Source organism: Drosophila santomea, chromosome 2R (assembly GCF_016746245.2).
Source record: "Drosophila santomea strain STO CAGO 1482 chromosome 2R, Prin_Dsan_1.1, whole genome shotgun sequence".
In the NCBI taxonomy this organism is placed as follows: Eukaryota; Metazoa; Arthropoda; class Insecta; order Diptera; family Drosophilidae; genus Drosophila; species Drosophila santomea.
Window position 1 is genome coordinate 5,998,985 of NC_053017.2, and position 22,810 is coordinate 6,021,794.

Here is a 22,810-nt window from a genome sequence, read left to right on the forward strand (position 1 = left end):
CAGGGCTTTTCCTCTGGGCCAACTCAACACTTTCCCACTCACGGTAGCCGAAAGACAAAGCAATTCTTCTCCCACCTCCGATTCTTCTAGGCTTTTCTCTAGCTGGCGGTGGTGTAGCCGCTTAACAAATGGCTTACTTTGTGTGCAAATAGTAATGGAGCAGAGGCAATTTTTCTAACGGTAATTTCTAACATTTACCTAGTTACCGTTAATAGACAAGTTGGCCAAGTTGGCGAGAGCCAAGACATGGAAAAATGTCTAGGAAGGGGCATCCGAACGGAGGTGCAGAGGGGAAAGAACTGCAGTCAATGGCGGCCATTTCACAGCTTTCTTTCTTTTCTGCGCTCGAGTGCGTCGTGTCTGGAAAATTCTCCAAGGGGCGAGAAGGGGCGAAATGTGGAAAATGCTTTGGTGCGTTTTATGTCGTGGCACATTTTCCCCTGGCCAAGCTCAACGACTGGTTATCGGTTCCGTTTAGAATGGTTTCTGGTTCAAAAAACCTCAATTCAGGCCAGCCAGCCACCGGCAAAATGCCACCTGCAACATGCAACATGTCTCACATGCTGCAGCACCAGTTAATTGCATAAGTCTCCCACCGAATACCTCAATAATTTCCTGACTAGCTTACACAAAAATAAAACCCCCAAAAAAAAAGACAAGACAAGATTTTACTGTATGCAACAAATTGGCCACTAACAACCGAACAACCTGTTGTATTGGCCAGCTTCTTCGTTTAATTACAGACACACACTCACACACACAACACACTATGTTAATGATTTGGTTTTTTGGTATTTCTGGTTATTGTTTGCATTTTCCACTGCTGTACTTTTTGCTTTATCTTCAGTTGCATAAGGCGGCGTAATAAAAACAATGCAACTACAATTTGTGGCAGCGTTGGCGGCTAATTACTGCTATTGCATAAAGTCAACTACATTTTTATTTTTTGCTGAGGCGATGTGTGGCATGTGAGCAGGTTGATGACTCAGGTTTGCGAATAGATGCAGATTTTTTACGAAAATAGTTAAATAACAGAAAACCAATCACTTTGATATGTTCATGAACTTCTGAGACTTTAAAGCCACACCAATATTACTGCTCATGCCATGGCTACTCACATACATTGCCTTATGTCCATTAGTCAGGGTTGAAGGACCCCACTAATTAGAATGTTCCCCTAGTGCCAAGGATATCTGTTTGCATCTACAATGGTACATGGTATATAGTATATCGGAAAATGCATGTTTAACACGCCCAGTGGCATGCTAAAATAATCCGAAAACTCGGTGCGATTGGCGGGGAAATCCCCCAGCCAGAGGGAAATACTGGTGCAGATAGACACACATGCAATGCGGTTTTTCAATTTTCCGATAACTAACTAGCACGGGGGCGTTGTGCTGGAGGCGTGGCTCGCTTGCTGTCGAAGGGGCATGTTAAACCACACAAATGACTAAATGAACGCTCTTGGACTCACCACCCGAATTTGATGCGGGTGCAGGCATCGCATTATGACCATGCTCGGAATGCAAATAATTCAGCCGCAACATGCGGGTCGAATAAATAGTTTTTGACCGTAATGATAATCAATTTGTTATGAAAACTAACGCGGGAAAATACAAAGCCAACCTAATTCTGAAATTAATGCAGAAGAGATACGTATTTTCAATCAAATGCTGTTCTGTATATGAAGTAGAACTTGGAGTCACAGTTTAAATAACCAAACAAAGGAATCGTTTTTAAAATGAGTTTGCTAATTTAAGCATAATACTAATAATATTCCTATACTTGTTGAAGTCATAATACGACACTGGAGACATACATATTAGATAACTGCATTTCCATGGACGAATAAATACATTTTTTCTAACAATCATACAAAAGGAAAGGCGCATTTTTATGGCCCTTTTGTCTGTGTGCTCCCATTTTTTGGCATTCCATACAATTTAAATGCAGCAGAAATTACACTTACACTAGTCGCAGCACACACACATGCGCACACACTTCGGTAATGAAATAAATTATTAGAATTTATTGAAGTTTGGCGACAGAAGCGACTCGGCGACGAAGGCCATAAACTCTAAAATGTAATTTAATTGTTGTCGACAGTAAAAACTTATCTCATAAATGCAGCAATCATTGTGCCGCACACTGTGCGAAAGAGAGCGAGACAGGGCGGTAGAAAGAGATACCACTGGGTGCACATTTGCATTTTCGTAGTTCTGTGTGGACGACTATGCTCGCTTTCTGATATGGCCCTGCTGGTTTTGGCCTTTTTGATAATTGCATTCCTTAACTGCAACAGTTTTTCCTCTTGGTTTTCCCTTCTCTTCACTAATTGGTAGAAATTTCCATTCCGCCTTCGTTCTTCTATATAGTATAAAATTTTGTAATTTTGCAATTGTAGTTTGTTGGAGTGAAAAATTAAAACTGCAAACAAAAAGGCCAAATTAAATGTGGGCAAGCTGTAAAGCATGTAATTAGCAGCATGGGGAAATTACGATTAATAAAAGAGGGAGTTTTTTCCAGTAAGAAAAATCCAACCAAACGGCCATTAAGACGGCCAAAAACAAAAAGAAATAAAAACATAATAAGGAACCTGAAAATGGTCGGGGTTTGTTATAAACCATACACAACACGATTGGTACCAAATCATCGATGATGTTATCCGCACAGCTCTATTAACTATCAAATTGTTCAATTTATTTGCGTATTTATTGATAATGTTCCCAAACAATTTTCCCTGCACTTTGCTAAATAATCCCCCTAGTCGAGTAAGCGGTTTCGGTTCTATTTCATCAGCAACTTAACCAATTTTCAATCTGTTTGCAAATCTCCAACGACAACAAATGCCTTGAGGTGCATCCATGTCTGGCTCTGTGTGATTTTAGGAGATTGTGGGAAATATCCCAAATTGCTAGTTGCATATGGCGAACGACAATCGCTGCATTGGAGGGACACAAAAAAAAGAAGGCCAGCAGGGAGACCCCAAAAAATGTTCGAGAAATATTTATGGAGCACACAAAAATTGCTGCAGCAATTTTCCGATTGTTGAGCTACGAGGAAAGAGCACTATGAAGCAAAAAAAAAAGGAAAATAAATAAATAAAATAAGTGCGGCAAAAATACCTAAACAAAAATTTAATCGAAACTCAGGGAGTGAAAGGCGGGCTAAAAGGGGCGCTGCACTTGTATTCGACGTTTGAGTTTATTAGTTTATAAAGTTCGGTTTTTGTTTGTGTGCACCAGTTTGCACCATGTGAGCAAATTGCTTTGGCCAAACGTATATTAAAAAACAGCCCCATAAACACTGGCAAATATATATATAAAATAACTAAACCAAAACTGGGAAAACTTCAAGCTTGGCTTTTTCCGACAAGCAAAAACGAAATAAATTGTTCATCCACTCGCTCTCTAATTGGAAACTTTGCTTGGCGTGAGGTTTTTCCCCCAATTATAACCAAATCTACTTTTTGTCAAGAGGGGATTTACCCCACCAACCCTTCACCACCACCGCTTTACCTATTTTCCACATCAAACTTGGTTACTGGTATTTTGTTTTTACTGCTAAAAGCTAATAACTTTTGATAGTAATATCAAGTTTTTCTTAATATAGCGTTAAATATTGCTTTGGTTTTTTTAGGTGTTTTCATTGTGGTAAATTGAAAGCTCTGGGACCTTTAATTGGTTCTAGTTAAGTCATGAAAATTGAGTTATATTTGACTGCAGTTGACATACTAAAAAGTTGATGGAAACTTTCATACAAAAAATAATTGGAAATGTGTGTCAAACAAAAAAAATCAAGAGGCTTTTTTACTTTTTGGGTTGCAAAATTTTAAAATGAAATAACGTGCTACCTAAGGTAAAAATGATTAAATTGTAGCTAGCGAGATTGCTTGAAATTTAGAAAATGTAAGTATGTTCCATAAACAATAGTTAGTAGATATGTATATATAATATATTAATATGTATTTATAATATTTAGTGTCTTTTATAATCTCTCTGCCAAAAACAACTGTCGACATGTTCGAGTGACACATAATTGCACTATGATTAGCTCCGATTATTGTTAATCTTTATTCGAGTGTTTCTTTATTTTCATAGCCATTGTAAAATCTCAGCACGCAATGCCTATAAAAGGAACATTTACGAGTGCGTGATATTTGTATTAATGCAGGCTTTTCGGGAAGTATGCCTCCACAAGTGGAGGCCCAACTGGCTGTCATGTGAGGCGACCGCAAAATTGGCCAGACAAAAGACGAATCAGCGGAATGGAAAGATTTCCATGACAAATGTCAAAAAATTCGCTGGACGAATATGCATATATAAGATTCTTTTTCGCAGAGCTTCTTTCCTACTCTTTATTATAATTTGTCATATTTTGTCATTTAGCATTATAGTTTTGAGGAGGGCACCCATATCTCACTTGGATTTTTGGGTGGGGTTCGTATTGGGGGGTAAATTTGCTCGAATGCCGGCGCCTATAAGCTCACACACATGTGCTATGGTGTGTTAGCTGCTTGACAACAGCGGAAAAGAGCGGAAATGCTGCTGCTGCCTAACCGAACCACCCCGAACAAATAAAAATAAAAAAGAAGAGCAGAATCTAACTAAACGGGGAATGGGATTCCCCCAAACAATGAGTTTGGGCCAAGTCCATGCCAAAACGGACATGCCAACGGCAACAACAATAATGCTGAGCACAATTTCGATGGCCGATGCCAAGAAAAAAGGCTAACACACATACACAGAGAAAAACAAACACTGTTCCAGTGAGCGGCACCAAACGGAAGAGACTTGACAACATACGCAACATGGCCGAAAAATGAGTGGCGACGACGCTGGAGACGGCGCACATGGCGTATGAGTGACGAAGCTCCGGCTTCAGACTCCGCCGGAGAAGGGAGAAGGGAGAAGCAAAAAAAATGGGAATGAAAAAAATAAAACCGACAACTAAGGCACACGCCCCGCACAGATTTGATAGTTTTTATCGATTTAAGTGGATTTTGGCCTCACACAAAACGAGCTTGCAGTGAGGCGAAAGAGATAGCTTCTGTATGGCCGGCCGAGAGGGACGGCAAGAAAGTGGAGCCTCCCTTTCCCCCTCACAGAAATGGGCGAAGAGAAGCGGCAGGGACATCGCAGATATATAGACAGACAGCCTTGGTTTTTGGCAAACGACGCGGCCCCAAACAAATAAACATAAAACAAGCAGAAATGTGCGATCTATCAAAGTGGCTAAGACGAATTAGGTGTTACCCTCACTTTTACATAAAATAAAATTGTAAAGTTATTATCTCGAAAATATGTTATATACAAAGTGCACAATTAACTATTATTTATTATCTTCGACTGTGCTTTATGATAATCATATAGTCCTAAAGGGGAATAGGCCAATATAGTAAACAAATGAAGTACCAATTTTAAACATTTCCCAATTTACCATCCATTTCTGAAGTCAACCAAATTGATCAACAGACCATCTTTGATACATAAGGGCATGTTCAACCAAAATTCTAGTTTGGCGATGTGCGACTTGGCTGCCGGCGAAGATAAGCGTTTCTCCGCACACAAAGTGGAGCGAAAAGAGTGGAGATGCTTTGACATCCGAAATCAAGGACCAAAGTTTTGCGTATAAAGCATAAAGCTCCGACCATGAATTGTTTAACTTTTTGCCCGGCTCCAGCATTTTTCTTTATTATTTATTTTTTGTAGTAGTTCAAGCAGGAAGTCTATGCGTGTGCCGCCACGCCCACCCTGCTCTATCGCCCCCGTTCGTATTATACATTTTTTTTATCAACACTTTTGCCTGGGGGTCCGAGCAAATGCGTAAAAATTATGCCACAGCTTGAACGACTCGACACGAGCAAAGGAAAAACGCACAGAAAGTATACATACATTCATATACATACATATATATATATATATATATATATATGTATATAGATATAAAGAAAAAGGGAAAAGGGGGGAAAAATGTGAAAACCAAATGCCCCGGATACGGATGTTGGGGAAACCAAAGCCGGACAACCAATTTACTTTTATTTTATAGATGCCTGCTTAAGGTTTCTGCATGGTTTTTCTCTGAATCTCGTTTGTTTTTTCTTCTTCATTTTTTCGTTTGAAAGGCGTTAAATATTGCGCATAATTTATGCCTACCAGCAGAGCCAAAAATAATAAAATCGAGAAGAAAAATGTATTTATTTTGCGCATACTTACGCATGGGCCAACTGCAAACTATTGCACAACAAAACTAGCGATTTCGCATGGAAAAAGTGACCGGCTAAATGCGCATAAATATTAAATGAGCTGGGGGGAGAGTGTATCAATTATTCTGGCCCCCCAACTGGATCCCATGGGACTGGATCTGGCTGGAAGATGATGATTTAGTTTTCAGCACTCCATTGCAATAAATTCCGTTTGCCAGGCCATTTCCAACTGGTTTTGTCAGGGCGACTCTTGTCTGTCTACTCTTGGTACTCCCTATATACATACTATATGTATACATACATTCTATCGTTTATGGAGAAATGTAGCAGCGCATATACATACTTACATATATAGACAGAGGATCCCTCCTAACTGCTTGGCACTCAACATTATAAATTGCCGCATGAGGGGCCCGGAATTCAGTAACTGGGCAAAGTCATTGCAGCCAAACAAAAACTTATTATTTATATACACATATTTGTGTGTTTGCTGCTGCGCTCACAAAGTACTGATGGGATTGCAGAAGGGTCTCCACTCTAATAAATAATTATCGTATTGTTTAAGTCTCGAATAGAATCCCATAAATCATGACTTGGCCACTAGACGTCGCGAGATATTTGACTCTGAATTATTATCATCACAGTCACATCAGACTGATAAGCACCATGGCGACTGTGCGAGCAGGAGGGGACGATTTTGGGCTGTGCGGATGTTGGAGTGTGCGTGAAGAGTGGTCATAGTAAGTGGGAAGTTTTGGGTGAAACTTTTTGGGTGAAACTTTTTGGGAGGTTTGAAGGTTGGAAACCTCAAGGAACTCGGCCCCCGGGGTTGCTATGATGCTGAGACTTGGTATCATAGCTGCTTTGAATAAATCAACATAATAACATAACATAAATCAAATTCGATGTATATAAATGAATATTCATTAAAGCCTACTTCTTTCTTCTTACTAAATAGATATTAAAGTCATGCTGCGGTACTTACTCTATAAGCCATATTCCAGCTGCTAATTTTGTACAATTTATTTAAAATTTATGCAGCGAACTTAGGCTTTCCCACTACTGAAATCTCGTATGAATATCTAATCGGTTTCTTCCTGAGACCCGGCTCCTCAACCAGCCAATTTGATAGGCCCACCCAGGGGCTAATAAAGTGAGAAGCACTTGTTACCAATACGGCTCTCGGCTTTAGCGGAAAAGCTCTTCCCACAAAACGTTTGCCTTTTGGCTCACGGCTTCAGCTTTTAGGCACACATATATAAAGGAGTTTAAGGGGGAGGGACACGGTATGGCCCCCAAAGTACAGTGAAAGCAACCCAGAGACCTGAAAGCCAGTTTCAAACAACAAAATATTTAAAAAAAGTTGTGGAAAAAGGGAGATTTTCAGCTTAACTCCACTCCAGAAAAGTAAAGTAAGCTGCGATTAGTAGCTCGGTTTAAAGGAAACCCTTTTCAGCGGCCAGGCACTGGACGCATCATCAACGTTATTATTATCGGCGTTTTGGACCCACATGAAATGCGGAAAAGCGCAACCAACTTCACCACAATTGTGCTGCAGTGTTGCGGCTTTCAATCAAAGCTAGGGGGCATTTCCTTTTTTTCCCACAAACAAGATGAGTTTGGGTAGCTGCAGTCAAACATGTACACTTTTAAAACGAAAATTTAATAGGCGGTCAGGCGTGATATCTCTATACAAGCGGTGCTTAAGCTTAGTAACAAAAATATACCATATAGCTCATATTGATTTTAGATAATTCAGGTAAATATTGGGAATAACATCAATCCAATAGATAGATAGATTACAAGAACGCTGCTATCATAACAAATAACCTAATGACTTTCATCGCTTCACTCAGTTATTCAGTGTCTGCACGTCTTTAGTTTTCTCTCTGGATAACAATACTTTGGGCTGGATTTTACAGCTTCTACCGAGGGGTTTGTTAGGTTTTGTTTTGGAATTTCCATAATATTTACTTTGGGCACCCGTCGTAGGTCGATTACTTTGTGTGGGCAGTTCTGTGACATCATCTGATTGCAATCGCTTTTTCCTGAAACCATGTTCCGGTGACTTTCCCGATCTTCGGCAAACTACACTTTTTGTAGCACTTTTATCTTGACTATCGAGCTTACTGAACTGCTTTGGTATCTGATCGCCACCTTCAGGAAGAACATACCTTTCAGGTAGTTTACTTTTGAAATTGGTTTTTCTTTTCGGATCTTCTGCTGGTGTTTCTCTTTCAAACCTGTAAGGCATGGGAACACTGAATCGTACCCTTTTATCACTTATGTTCATCTCTAATTGTTTCTTCAAACTTGTTATATCTTCCTGGGATATTTCATTTAACTGAGTGTCCACAGACTTTCGTATAATACTTTTTGCCGGCTTTATTAGCATGACAGACTCCCCAGCAGTTTTCCTATTCTGCCTTTGGTTTCTAGCCCTTTCTCTTCTATAATCCTCGGGATCAGGATAATTTGATTTTCGATTTTGATTTTTAATTTGGTTATTTTTTATTTCATTTCTTGCCAAACGCAAAGTCTTATCTACAGACTTATTCTTATTGATGACTTGAGGCTTAACCTGTTGTTCGAGGTGATTTTTTAAAGTCTGTTTTCCTTGGCTACTATAGGGTTGTTTTACTCGATGTTGAGGTGATATTTGAGTTCTATGACTGTTATTTGCCCTTTTTGAAACCCCAGGTTTTTCGGTTTCTAATTTCTTTTGGTTTTGTCTTGGTGATCTCAGGGAGTTATTGCTTTTCTTTATTATAATGCGGTCACTCTGTTTTCTTGATTGAGAAAACCCACTCTTTTTGGCAGGGAATATTGGTATGTCCATTATTGTTTGTTGAAGTGTTCTCAACTTATTTCTTTCCATCATCTCCCTCCAGTAATCGAAAGTTCCCTTAGTTCTCTTTGCTTCATTAATTCTTTTTATAAGGAGCTGCTCCCACTCAATTTTTCTTAGTTGCTTAACTGGGATTTTACCTAGATAATTGGAAATATTTTTCATAGGATAATTTTGAGGATTCAGTAGTTTTTTCTCCCAGCTTATCGATTGCAACCTATTTCGTGGGCCAAGTCTATTTTCAGATGGGTAATAGTCCAAAGGCAATAAGCTGCTTTCTTTGAAAGGGCTGTCCTGTCTGCTAATTTGTTCATATCTACTTTTAAAGCTGTGGTACTCTTCATCCAAAGGTTGACGTCTGTAACGGGGGATTTTCAAAGGAAGACCTCCACTTGGCAGACGAATCATTCTTTGAGGATCTCTGTGCAGCCAACTCCATGGCATTCCATTGAAATATGGTTCGGGCATCATGAAACCCCCCGAGGATCTGTTTTGGTTCTCAGTGCAGGGTCTTACCCGTGGCTTTGGAGGCCTTCCATCGGAAAATAATAGTCTTGTATGTTGGTTTTGTACGACTGCAGCATATAGGTTCGAGATTTGATTGATGTGAATAAATTGGGCTGCTTTCGGTGAAATGGGTGCCATTGGAGTTCGCTGATTGTAATCGCAAGCTAATATGGGACTTTCCAGCTCCTCCGCGCAGACCAACGATCTCACGGCCCCAGTCCTATTTGCATAGGGGTTCGTAATTCCCTGTGCGTATCTTTGGATCTTGGGATCCCCGGCCTGGCAAGGACATCGATGGGGTGCATAGCCATATGGAATGGACTCATCCGAGGGATAACTATCTAGATCGCCACGTCTTTCGTATCCCAATCGCTTAAGTCCCGCCCACACTTCACTTCTCGTCGATGGTCCTTTTTGTGTGATCCCCTGTCCCGAGAATGGCGTCATCGCATTTTTGCCACAATAGACGGGACTGTGAACGTTCCTGAAATCATCTGCCTGGCTTCTGCATCCACACCGCTTGGGTAGATTTAGAAAGTACTGGATCATGGTAATAAGGATGAGCAACGTCCTCGTGGGAATGGAACCCCTCAAGTTACCACATTCGTCGAATATCCCGTAGTATAGCTCACAGATATCAGGTATAACAAACGGTACCTTCAGCGTATTCCAACCCATCATCAATGGATATAGAATTCTGGCGAAGACCTGCAGTGTCAACTGGTGGAGGAATTGGCAGACCGTACTGGACGACTTGTTCACCATCTTGGCCAGAACCTGGATCATACTTCCGTTTCTCTGACCCCAACGCCTCTCGCCCGAAATACAACAGCTGACTGCCTTCCGTCCCTCCAAAAATGGCCGACAACTTTGGACCCGCTGTAGACGTGGAAACTGGGGAAGACAGGCCATGGGATCCGTGCGATCGCTATGCGACCTACAGCAGCAGTTATTCATTTTGGCCTGACCGTCTTGGTGTTCCGAAAAGCAGGTATTTAAGAAAGAACAAATTTTTGGTTGCCAGTTCCAAACTAAAATTTTGAATGATTTCTCTGCTGTAATTTTCTAAGCATGCTGGGATAATGGGAAAATTAGTGGCAGAAAAGAAAAACCGTTTTACATTATGCCCATTTACAAATACATTTTGGAACCACCTTGCAAGGGATTTTAAGACTCTCGTTTCTGCAATCATTCCCCTTCACTCCTTAATTGAAGAACTTTCTTCGACCGGCTCTATAGGTTTTTTCATGGATGTGTTTAAATATCGCTTAATCCTTGCACTTGAGAGTTTGTAATCGGAATTTAGCCGGGAATGCCTTGAATTTCGCCGTTGCCCGGTCCTGTTCTTTTTTTGATTAAAAGGTTCGTGGAAAAGCAATGAGGGTCGGCCGGCCAAGTATTTTCTGGGAGATTTCGAGGCTTTTGGAACCTTTGGGTAGTTCTCTCTGACATTGCCTATAATTTCCCAAGGAATAGAGTCATTTGACGGCGTCTGAACAATGGCATTGTAAAGCCTGGAAATCTCCCGGGCTGTTTTCATTTCACGTTTATTATCTGCGCGTGTCGTTCCTTTCCACTCAAGATCGACCTTTTTTAAGGCCTTGCTTAAATCTTTTTCACTTATATTCATTCCTTTCCTTGCGATTAAGTCCCTTATAAGAATGCGAGTACGTGCTGTTCTTAAATCCCCCACAGGACCTATATAGCTGTCCCTAAATCGATGTCGACCCAACGTTTTCATCAGATATTCCGCATAATCATAAGACTTGGCATAAGCTAGGGCTAGTTCATCATTAAGAAAAACAGCCTGCCGACCAAAGTCTTTATTTTTCCTATACATTTTCACCTTTTGAGATTCTGATTCTAATTCGGATATTAATTCCGGTCTCTCCACTGCTTGCGGTTCTCGGTGGGAGATCGATTTTTCCTGGCTTTTCGATTTCTTTGGACTGCCAAGGATCTGAAAGATCCAATCTGATGATCCCAGACTTTGTAAATCGCTGTGTTCGACGCCTGCGCTTAAAACTTTCTCACTTTCGATCCTTGAACGATGTTTACCCAGCTGTTCGTAAGGATACGCCATAGGCGAGTTCTTTCGATCATAAGGGGAAGCACCATTCAAGTAATCCTGCAGTAACGAAAGTATACTATCCAGGCTCCTTGTATGGATGGGATTTCGTAAGTTGCCACGATTATCGAATATGGCCATGTACCGATCACAGACATACGGATAACATAGGGGCACATTACAGCCATCCCATCCATAGCCCTTGGGCTTTAACAGATTATTATAGTTCCGTAGACTAAGATTAAAAAGAAAGCCATCGATTTCCTCGGGTTTGTAGCCCACCAGCTTTGCCAACTGTTCGATTTCCACTTGGTTTCTTTGACGCCAAAGACAATGCTCCTGGGAAAGACATGAGGACCTAGACGATTGTTTTTTACCAATCGAATCAATCTTGGTGGTCCAAGGAAAATTTGCTGAAAAGCGGCAACACATTTTCCGCATGCTCATCCTGTGGCAGATACTTTAAATGTTAACTAAAATTTTGATTGATTAATTTTGATTTCTTGATGTAATCGAAAGCCTAGACCACAGGGACATTATGGTTCAGTAAATTTATATTGATCGTAACTTTTTCAAAGGAAGTACTGGCAAATAAATGAAAGCCATCCGAATATAAAATTTCTGTTATTCACAAATTTTGCATCTTATTTATTTAATTAAATAACTATTCTGAGATTTAATTATATTCCCAGTTATGTTATACATGTATATTAAAATATATCCAACTGCAGAAAGCCTATCCCACGAATTTATTAGGTTCACCTTCTCAATCGTAATTGCAAGACAATAACATGCTTTGAACGTAGAACATATCAGTTGCAATCGACACTCTTGCCAAAATCTGTTTATAGACCATTGTGAAGCTCACCTTGTCAAACGAACTGGCAACTGGCAGGTGTAGATATCCCTCAGTTTGTCAATACTTCAATGCCGTTCGTTGGGGCATTGCGCCGACTGACACGAAAATTAAATAATAATGGTCTTCACTTTTTCTTCTTTCGGCCACGAAACGTGTTCGCAGCGTACAAAAGTAAATTTGATTATGTTAATTTCTGTTCCTTCTTTTCCATTTCCCATATACCTTTATATATATTTTTGGTACCACTTCTTTTTTTGATGTGGCGAACACACCCAAAACCGAAAAGGAAATTAGGCCCAGAATGCCGATGGACAAGTGTGTGTGGGCCAAACAGATAAAAGAGATGAAGACGTGGAAGCGAAATGAGTTTAAAGTCAATAACCGCAATAAAGCGACGGTGAGATTTTTGGGCCTAAACAAACACGCAACTTTGGCCGCGTAAAAAAGTTCACCGACCTCCGACATAGTTGGACATTTTTTTCGGCCGAAACTGGGCGGAAATGATCAATACTACGGTTGGGAACTGCACTTGTGCATTGAAAAATCTTTCCAACTTTTTTGCCAAGCAAACTCTTTTAATTCACACGTATAATGGCTAGACTCAAACAGACCGTAAAATGTATAATTATTAAATTGCATGTTCTTTCTTGATATTATCATGGGCATAAACAATAAATTTGTATGTCAAAAATCTAAATGCAGATAAAAGTTTGCACGTAAGCCTCAACAACAATAATAACTACATCATCAACAATCTACAATCAACGCTCGGCCATTGGGGAATGTTTGGGCAATTGAGTTAAATTTATTTGATGGGGATTTGGTTTGTATAGTAAGCCTCTTATGTGAAAAGCACTCAAATACCAAGGGTTCACTATAAAAATGTCCATACCTTTTTTCTATTTTCTTTTTCTGCCAGTAACAAAGATCTCCTTGACAAACTTCGTTGACCCATATAAAAGTAAGCCTGACTACCACTTACTATACTGAAAACTGAACTGGCACAATGGAAATAAAATTAAAAAAATATTTATTAAGACAAGTCAGACGACAGATATTCTTGAAAGAAACCCATTTTTAATGTTGCTATTAGATTATATGAAAACTCCGTAGGCAGCAAAGATATAACGTTTTTGGATTTACAAAGTATTTGTAGACTCTTAATAGATTTTCGTTTGACTGTCATACTTACAAATGTGTAAATTCAGCTTTAAGTGTTTCAAAAGTAATCCGGCTCAGCAAAATTCATTTAAAGCTGATTTAATTTTTGTTAGGCAATTTTATATTTTTTAAAAACCTTGTAGCTTTTAAAATTGTATTTTATTTATTTAGTGGTAATTCTATTAATTTTATTTCATAACAATTAGCTAATTGAAGTTTATAAAGTGTTAGGTTTTTATTTTTGATTTAGCGCAAAAGTAGTTAGCAAAAATTTGGTTAACCTTTTTAAGGCAAATTATGGATAATATTATTGTTTAAATTGCACAAAATTGGTATTGTTATTTTAAATGCTTATTGAGATTATTCTTATTTGTTGTGTATTGAATTGTTTTGCTGATTATACAGTTAATTCGATTTGCTTTTATTGGTTTGTTTTGCGTTGTTTGGGCAAATCTATTTATGAACACAGCTTCTGTAAATATTCTCGTCGATTTTTAAATGGACTATTTGTATTGCACTTAGATTGTTAGTTTAAATGGAATGCTTCAATGTTCGATTTTTGTATTACACTTAGCCCACAGACTGAAAAGTAGAATGATGCATTAGTTACATATGTGATTTGCTTCTCTGGGCCCAAATTGAGGTTACAGATATTTTATTGTTTAGCATTCGATAGCAGCAAGTAAATAATTTGAATTGTTTATTATACCCCTTCGGAAGAGTGTTGTTTATTTGGGGCCTCTTCTTTGTATCTACAAGTACCCAAATCTGTTTCTCGCTCGCCATATTTATCTATCGATAGAAAGCTTTCGACTCTATAAATTCTAGAAACTTATGGTACCGCCCCCCATCCATGCCAAAGTTTGCCATGAGTAAACGATATATACATACATATACGAGTATATTCAGATTCCGGATAAATTTTCCATGTTAATTAGCTGGCATTCGAGGAGTGGAAGCCTCTGAGCCTCTGCACTCTATTTTACTTGGGACTGGTTTATGTTTAATTAAAGTTTTGCGACCTTGGATCCTGCAAAGTTTTCCAGCCAAATTGATGGGCAGCTTAAATTACCTCAGATAAATATTTTCCTGCAATCAACTGAGATTAGGTGAGGTCAGTTTGGGTTCACAATTCTTGTACTCAATCTTTGATAAGCCAATTTAAGTTAAAGTTTCTTTGAGATTGTTGGACTTTATCGGCATTTGGTTGTTACTGAGTAGCTTAGCAGCTTTACTTGCGTAGGAGCTTAGAAATATATACAAGCTAATCTTGATAGAAATGCAAATGTCATACTGCAGAAAGAAATCACAAGGAAAAACATCAAAATAAAAATTATTATTTCAATTTAGATTTTTCTGAGAACTATTACCTTAGTTCAAATTCAAGGGAATTGTTCGAAGTCTAGGTAACTTAAAACCGTAATAAACTTCATATATATGGCAAAATATCAATTAACTCACTAAGCTACTAAGTATTCGTACTAGCATTTTTAAACGGGCTTTAAAATATTTGAAATTATTTAAACTGACGAGAAATAATTAACTGAAAATAAACATTGATAGACAATGTTGGTTGTATTAATTATATTTAAAACATTTTTACGATGACTGCAACGCAAGGGGCGGAATACGATTTTTGCTGATCTTTATGTAACCTCAATGTGGGCCAAAAGGATACAAAAGTTGGCTATAATTTCAATAAGCCAATAGCAATTTTTTCACTTTTCTTAGAAATGGTTTTCTATATGGCTCAGTTTTCTTATTCACACACACAGACGAGCACGTTGTTCTGGGCTGTTTATGTTTTTTTCTGATTTTCTTTTTTCCTTCTTCATTCTCTTTTGCACACTCGTTCACCCACACTTAGAGTCCCACACAATGCACAGTGAAATTCCGCTACACCGGAAATTACAATTGAAAAAGTGGATGGGTATTGTTGCTTGTCTATTTTCTTTTCATTTGGTTTTTTAGAATTAACTGAAACGTCACACGAAATTGTTATTATTATTTATGATTATAGCGATTATGCCTTTTTGGTTATAATAAAACAGGATGTTGAACGAAATAACAATGAAATGGTGTTTTTTAAGTGGAATTTTTGTAAATTTGTTGATCGTTTATTATATTTAATTGTTTGGGTATCTTTCCAGCATTCGGCTTGGTATTCACTGTTTAGTTTTTATAATTCAATATAATTTATTTTTTTTTTAACTTCAAGTTTTATTATATAAATTTGGTATTGGATATGTTTGAAAACCGATTTAATCGACTTTTTTGCTTCACTTTTTCCACACTCACTTTTAATTGTTTAAACTTGTAGAACAACAATTGTTTATTGCAGAACGAGGATGAAAACACACGACGCGCTGCCCTTCCTCGATCCCCTCTTCGCCGCTTTTCCTCTTCAATTTTCCGCTTTTCAGCTGCACTGCCAAACCAAACCGTACAGTTTGAGAGTTTATATCGGACTGCCAGCAGCCGCAGATACGAATCGGCAAGCGACTCGTGATTCGAAGCCCGAAGTCCGTTCTCATTGGAACCCGAAAAGTATCTCAAAACTGGAAGGCGGTACTGGAAGATACTTTTTCGCTCAGGGGCCCCGCATATGTCATTTGTTGTTGGGCGAGTAAAGAAAAAAATAAAACAAAAAACACATAGACCCGCAGCACAGCTGAGCGGAATATATTTACTACTCACACTGGTGGGTAAGAGCGATTTATCTGAGAGATACAAATGCGAACGAACGACCGTCACCGCAACGTAGTAACTACACAGATACGACTCGGGCACTCACACACTCTCAGCAAAAAACCGGCATTCCTCTCAGTGCACTTTTTGAATTCAAAGAGAGTTTACAAAAGACGAAAGAGTTCAAGAGGCACGCTCTTAAACAATATCTTAAAAGCTATTTGAGTTGGCAAAATTTGTGTGATTTCCCGGTTTTGCATATATTTCTGAGTTTCAGCAATTTTGAAATTGATTTTGTGAACTAGTTTTCGCTGTGCAATTATTTTTAATTGCGTTATGTTCCTCAAAATTTGAATTTTTTCAACAGTTGTTCTTTGTATTTGTCTTTTTTGACGAAAAATCACGATTCACAAAAATATTTGCATTTCTGGTGAATTACTTATGGAATTGGGATCTTGAACTTGAAAACTTCTGAAAAGCAAATAGTTTTTAAATTCCGATAATATTATTATTTACGTTTTTAAGGAAAAATGATTAAGGATTTATTACAAGATTAATAAATATTCGAAAAATGTATCTAATTTATTCCAAGAGAAACTAAACAAAATTTGTACAGTAAATAAAGTAAGTATAAATATTCATTTCATTTAATCTTTGGATGGGCAGCAAACTCATAACGTAAATCTGAGTTCCCAATTCGAAAATTCAGCCGCAGCATAATTGCTTATTGATAACCCCCAAAGAGACCCAAGACGAAAGCCCAAAAACGAGATTATCGTTCCCCGAGTGATAACAATTTGAACTTTGACAAAGCGAATGCCAAAAATGAAAAGTAATTGAAGACTTTGAGCACTAGCATTTATGTTAAGGCAATAACTCAGAACGGCAAGTCAGAGTCGTATCAGTTTTCCACACAAAAATAAATTGAAAACTTTTGAAAAATACCCCAAAGTAATAGCTGAAAATAATAATAGTGTGGCCTTTGAAATGCGAAACGTTTTATTGTTGAAGGTATTGGTTTTTTTCTTATTTTAGGAGCGAGTAAAACACAAAAGCCATAAGCTAAAATGTAAACTAAGTAAGAATTGTGTTAGGTCGCATCATCATGAACGCGATGATGATAATGACGATGCTACACTACACTCCAATAAAATTTACGACAATGCGAATGACTACGGCGACGACTCAGTCCCAGCCAGAGAATACTGAGGTTGGAGGAAACTGGGTATATTGTAAGCCCTGCAGTCAACTAACCAAAACTAGCAAAGACCAAAGGCCCGAAAAGTATCTGTATATATAGCCCCGAAAAGCCACCTCTCCATATATACATCGTACATACATACATACATATATACATACATACGTACGTACGTACGTATCTCAGCTCTTTTGTCTGGCTTTCGGTGTGGGAAAGAATGCAGTGAAGGGAATTTCCAAGTCAAGACTTGGCAAGCCATGGCCGTAATGTGTAATGTATCTCTTGGATACATTTTTAAATTGTATGCCATACGCTGCTGGGGCTGTTTTGGAACGTTGACAATGCAACTGTATCTGTATCTTTGCCTCTGTGTATCTGTAGCTGTGCTCCAGCCAAAAGGCCAACAGCATTTGCATTGGCCATTGCCAATTAATCAAAAAACGTAGAAAAAACACCAGAAAAGCGCTTTAAAAACGACAAAAAAAAGACCTGCAATTGATTTCAATATTTCAGCAGCATTGTATCTTTCACACAAAAAGCGCCGTATATCGTTGCGTAAAGCAATATATGTAGTCATATAGTATTGCCGTTTTTTCGAAAACCCCTCCCGCTTTCGATTGCCTCCAAAGTGCCAAATAAAAAGGGGCCCAAATGTATTTCAGTGGTATAGTTACCTTCAAAGTAATAGTATCTTATAACTGTACAGATACAATTTATTAAAATGTACAAATTATTAGGACAATCATTTAGCTTTATGTAGTATAGTTTTGATCAAATAATTTTTTTTACCTAATATTATTCCTCCCATTTGTACATTTTCAAAAGACTAGAATAGTTATTACATTATTACTATTATTTTTATATTACCCTCACCCGTTTTTAAATCTTTTCGGCCGTTTGTTTACCTTTCTCTTGTTGCATGCCTCTGGTTGCACTTTCGTGCACCGTTTTCAATTCAATTCGATTCGTTTCCCTTTTCTCGATTTCTCTCCGCACTTCCACTTCTCTTTGACTCTTTGTGGGCTAGGTCAGTTCAAAGTTCACGTGTTTCGCCGCTATTGATTGAATCAACATCGAATTTGGGCATTTTTGGTCCAGAGCCAAAGCAACCTGTTTCGTGCCAACTAATAGTCGGAAATTGGAAGAATTGTGTTGGTGGCTCGACTCCATTGTTTACGTCTTTGGAGTAAGGTGTATTCTGTAGACTATTCATTTGGATAGCATTTACTTCAGATGCAACTATGTAATTGAGATTCGGTCGATGTATGTCTCAGTATTAGAAATATAAATTATTATAAACTATTCCTCGTGTGTTATTTCAACAGAATTTTGTACCTGGAAAAAGGCAAACATGGGCCAATTCCTTTATTTACATGCTATGATGTGCATGCTAAGGAGAACACTCCATAAAAATATTTCAAAAAGCCAGCTAACCCATAGAACATCATCACTTCAAAAATCAGGTCACTCAGACAACAGATGGCGCTGCAAGCGAAATATTTTTGCAGCAGGCATACGCATAATTTCAAGTGCTAGCATCAAATGTTATTTTTAACCAAAGCAATTTCGCTTCGGGATAGGGGCAAGTTTGTTTTTGGGGGGAGCAGAGTTTTGGGTGTGTGGGTGCAGTTAGCACAGAACTCTTGAATTGTTGTTCTGGGGCAATAAATTGAAATGCACAAAGGAGCTTGTGAAAAATAAAGAAAAACCCGTGGAGGAAAACTGAGCAAAGCCGGGTCTTGGCCTCGGTCTTTCTACCAAAGCTCGTTTTACAGCTGCTGCTGCTGCTCTACACTGTAAATAAAATCAACTTCAGAGTGTGATCGGTGTGCAATCGTGGAATGGTAAACTAAATGTAGAAACATTTGTTGTAAACGGATAAAACGATGTATGTATGTATGTATGTATACTTTGTAAAGAGTGGTTCTATTAACGACAATCGTCTTAAAATGCACTGCAAACAATATAGAATACAAAATAAATATAATATTGTTGTTTCAAGTGCACTTGTTGCTGCTGCAACGATTTAGTTGCGGGCCACTTGTCATGCGAGAAGGCAGCATTTGACATTCGGCATCCAGCATCAGAAGCAGTTCTGCAACTGGTCGCCTTGCCCGAGTCTTCAAATTGCCAGTTAGCCAATCTGCCGCTCTCTCTTCTGCAGCAGCATCAGCACCTCCCCCCAATAAAAGCTGAAAACCCCTTTCGGGTAAAAAGAATACCCCTCTCCATCATCAACACTTCGCCTGGCCACATTTTTTCAGTTGTCGAGTGGCTTTGTTAGCGACTTGCAACTCGTTCTGAATTCCAGGGCAAGGAGGTGGCGATTTAAGGGGGTGTAAAAGGTGTACACAGAAAACAAAAATATAATCATTGAGCAGTAACCGGAAACAAGTGTATTGAGCCAGAAGATCGAAAAGGATTACATATTTAGGATTTAAAGTTTAAATAAAAATATTTTAAAGTCTTTCGAAGTTGAGAAGTTGAGTCAGTTAATTAACATATCATTCTATCATATCATATCATTTTAACAAATCATTCTCAGTGTATCTGTGTATCAGTGAAATAAATCCGAAACTGGCCACTTTAGACAGAGAAAGAAACAGGGGGGGAGAAAGAGAGGAAGAGTAGCTGCATGTAACCAGAGAAAAAGAAGAAATTGCAATTGGAATTGCAATTCGAGGCACAGCATCTGTGTGTGTGGGATTTTCCAGTTGTTGATCTTATTTTTATTTTGTTGCTGTGTGGCATTTGAAACAATTTGAGCTAATTTCTGTAAACATAGATCTAATCAAAAGGATTGCGTGGTATTGCGATTCGCAGGAATGAGTTAAGTAAGTATTTATATGCTTTAAACCATCAAATTTGTTTATGTTTTCCATATGAAATATAACTAACTAAGATTTAACATTTAGTTTTAGTCATATTGTAAATAATTTACTGACTAAGACAAGTTAATTTATTATATACAATTTGTATGCAATATTAAGGGTAAAAATGTAAGAAGGTATTTATAATGCACATCTTATGTAAACCAATAACTTCTTACCCATAAGTTAAATGACATTTATTCAATTTAAATCACATATGTATGAAATTATCATATGAATTTGTCAAAGGCCAAATTAAAGGTAAATCATTATCTGTAATGTATTGAATGGAGATGCAGAACCAGATGCACTCACCTGAAAAGATATGCAAAGTGAGAAGCATTAGTATAAATGAATAAATTCCACAAAGATCAAGGTCAATAAAAATCCGATACCCTCGAACGGAAATCAAAGTAATCGCATCCTTTTCCTCGCCAATCTCTCATAGTCTTTCTCGACAGAAAAGAAAAATGTTAGCCCCGAAGGCAGAAAACCGAAAAAAATACAACCGAAAAGGAAGCCAGAGCTTCGGCATGGTGGCGCTTTTATTCCCTTTCAGTAAGCTAAGATTATAAAAAAAGGTATATTTTTTCCAATTGTTTACATGGCAGCTATACGATATACTAGACGGATCCAACCCGTTTCGAGTTATATATTACCAGCATACTATACTACATATGCTATGCCAGCAGAAATAAGTATTTTGGAATATTATTATGCAGATAGCTTTATAACTGAGACACTTGTTTGCGTAGAAACGGACGGACGGACATGGCTATATGAACTCGGCTATTTATACCGACAAATAACATATACATATATACTTTATATGGTGGCAAAGGTCTCCTCTACTGTGAGCAAACTTCTGCCTAAAATCAATATACCCTCTGAAAAGGTATAAAAACAATCCGAGATGAGAACGGGGGAAGAAAGCTAACCCAATTCAATGAACGTATCTATGTCAACGTTCTGGCCGTTGATGTTGCTGTCCTGTGGCTCTTATCAGACCATAAATGTTTTGAGTGCAAAAAAAAAATAAAGTAAAGCAGGAGGGGATGTGGAGTTAGAATCTTTGAAAAAGCAATGTACACTTTCGTAGTGGAGAAAAGGCATTTGAAACTAGTCGGGCCAGGTATTGAAGTATCTGTGCGGCGAAGCGGGTGGCTCTGCAATTGTATCTCTAAGTGCATTTGTATCTGTGCCTTTACCCATTTTGAGTTCAAGATTCTTTTGTGAAGGCTTTTGCCGTTTGTGGCGAGATCAAATCCCAAAGCTCTATGTCTCTTCTAGTTGCCTTTGCATTGGATTCGTATTTTTCTTAAATACCCTGCAATCCTAGGAGTATAAGTGGGTATTCTATAGTTTGATTTGTACATTTATAATACTATACAATAATTTGATAAAAATGACATTTCAAGACAAAATAATTGATTTCTTCTATAAGTTTTTTTAGTCAAAGTACCCGCACAAAAGCGGTTCTAGTTGGTTCCCTGTTTTAACTGCCACAGCTTCGGATTTCTTGCATGCACAAGAAATAAGGCAGAAATAGCACTGGAAAGTTAGGCCTGAAAATGCATTGAAATGCATTATAAAGATTTCAATTTGAATTGCATTTGATGCTTGCTGCTTAGTTGGATTTCAAACAGTGGGTGGGTGGGACAGCCCACCACCCCCTCTTACTAGTTCTAGTTGCGGAAAATCCAAAGCAAATGCTGCCAGTTATGTCCGCTGTGTTTGAGATATTGTGATGAAACTGCTCACGGATATTCTCCAACTCACTCATGCACAGTGCAAATGCGTGAGCTCGTTACCAAGGATATGTAGAAATCGAAATGGGTAAAAGGTGTATCTAAAAAGAGTAGTTTAATTCTTAATGTTTGCTTATATTAGGTATCATATAAATGAATTTAAAACCCAAATGCAAGCAAATTCAATTTATTTTTTTTATTAAACTCCAGTGTAAATGCTGAGCTTTTAGGGAATACAAACCCAAACCGAACCGAACAAAACGGCGGCTTCTATCGCCTTGACTTGAGTTGTTTTTAAGATGGTTGGCTGAATCGACTTGTGCCACATATTTTGATGGAATGTTGGTGGGCTCTTCCTCCATATAGCCACCCAGCAATTCGAAGTTTTTTAAATTTAAGCTCAAATTTAACGTTCTTGTTGTTACTCAAGTTTTTCGACTTGTCGCCTCTCATCCAACTAGACCGTAGAGTGTTTTTGGGGGGATTTTATTACGGGTTTGTTGGTCAGGAAATGGTTTTATTTCGTGGAGTCAAACATAAGTAGTTAGAATTTGTCGGTTAGACATTATATGGCTTTCCCCAAAGTTCAGGCTCTGATACTTGAATTTTATTTATTTGATTTGCCGTGGACTGTAGCTTCTGAATTTGCTTCACAAAT

General features: G+C 38.2%; 3 protein-coding genes across 6 annotated transcripts in view; all 3 read right to left on the reverse strand.

Annotated features, from left to right (window-relative positions):
- The window catches only part of LOC120446404 (fibronectin type-III domain-containing protein 3A), a 123,351-nt gene that overhangs the window by 45,148 nt on the left and 55,393 nt on the right, over positions 1-22,810 (reverse strand). The window contains exon 1 of one of the 3 annotated variants that reach the window (XM_039627346.1): positions 13,680-13,823. The exons of the other annotated variants lie outside the window; for them this stretch is intronic. The gene's annotated coding sequence lies outside the window, so the exon portion shown is untranslated. Of the gene's footprint in view, positions 1-13,679; positions 13,824-22,810 lie in introns of those variants that run through there. 3 annotated transcript variants of the gene reach the window in all.
- Positions 7,853-10,538, reverse strand: LOC120446406. The gene has a single exon (XM_039627348.2). The coding sequence runs from the start codon at positions 10,515-10,517 to the stop codon at positions 8,058-8,060; it is 2,460 nt and encodes an 819-aa protein (XP_039483282.1). The 5' UTR covers positions 10,518-10,538; the 3' UTR covers positions 7,853-8,057.
- On the reverse strand, positions 10,522-12,189 carry LOC120446407. 2 transcript variants are annotated; one of them, XM_039627350.1, is made up of 2 exons: positions 10,715-12,189; positions 10,522-10,634 (listed from the first exon to the last, which is right to left on the reverse strand). In XM_039627350.1, exon 1 carries the CDS (start codon positions 12,073-12,075, stop codon positions 10,759-10,761), a length of 1,317 nt encoding a protein of 438 aa, XP_039483284.1. In that variant the 5' UTR covers positions 12,076-12,189; the 3' UTR covers positions 10,522-10,634; positions 10,715-10,758. The 2 variants fall into 2 exon arrangements, 1 of the variants encoding a protein (XP_039483284.1); XR_005615850.1 differs by having other exon boundaries at positions 10,613-10,634; positions 10,702-12,189.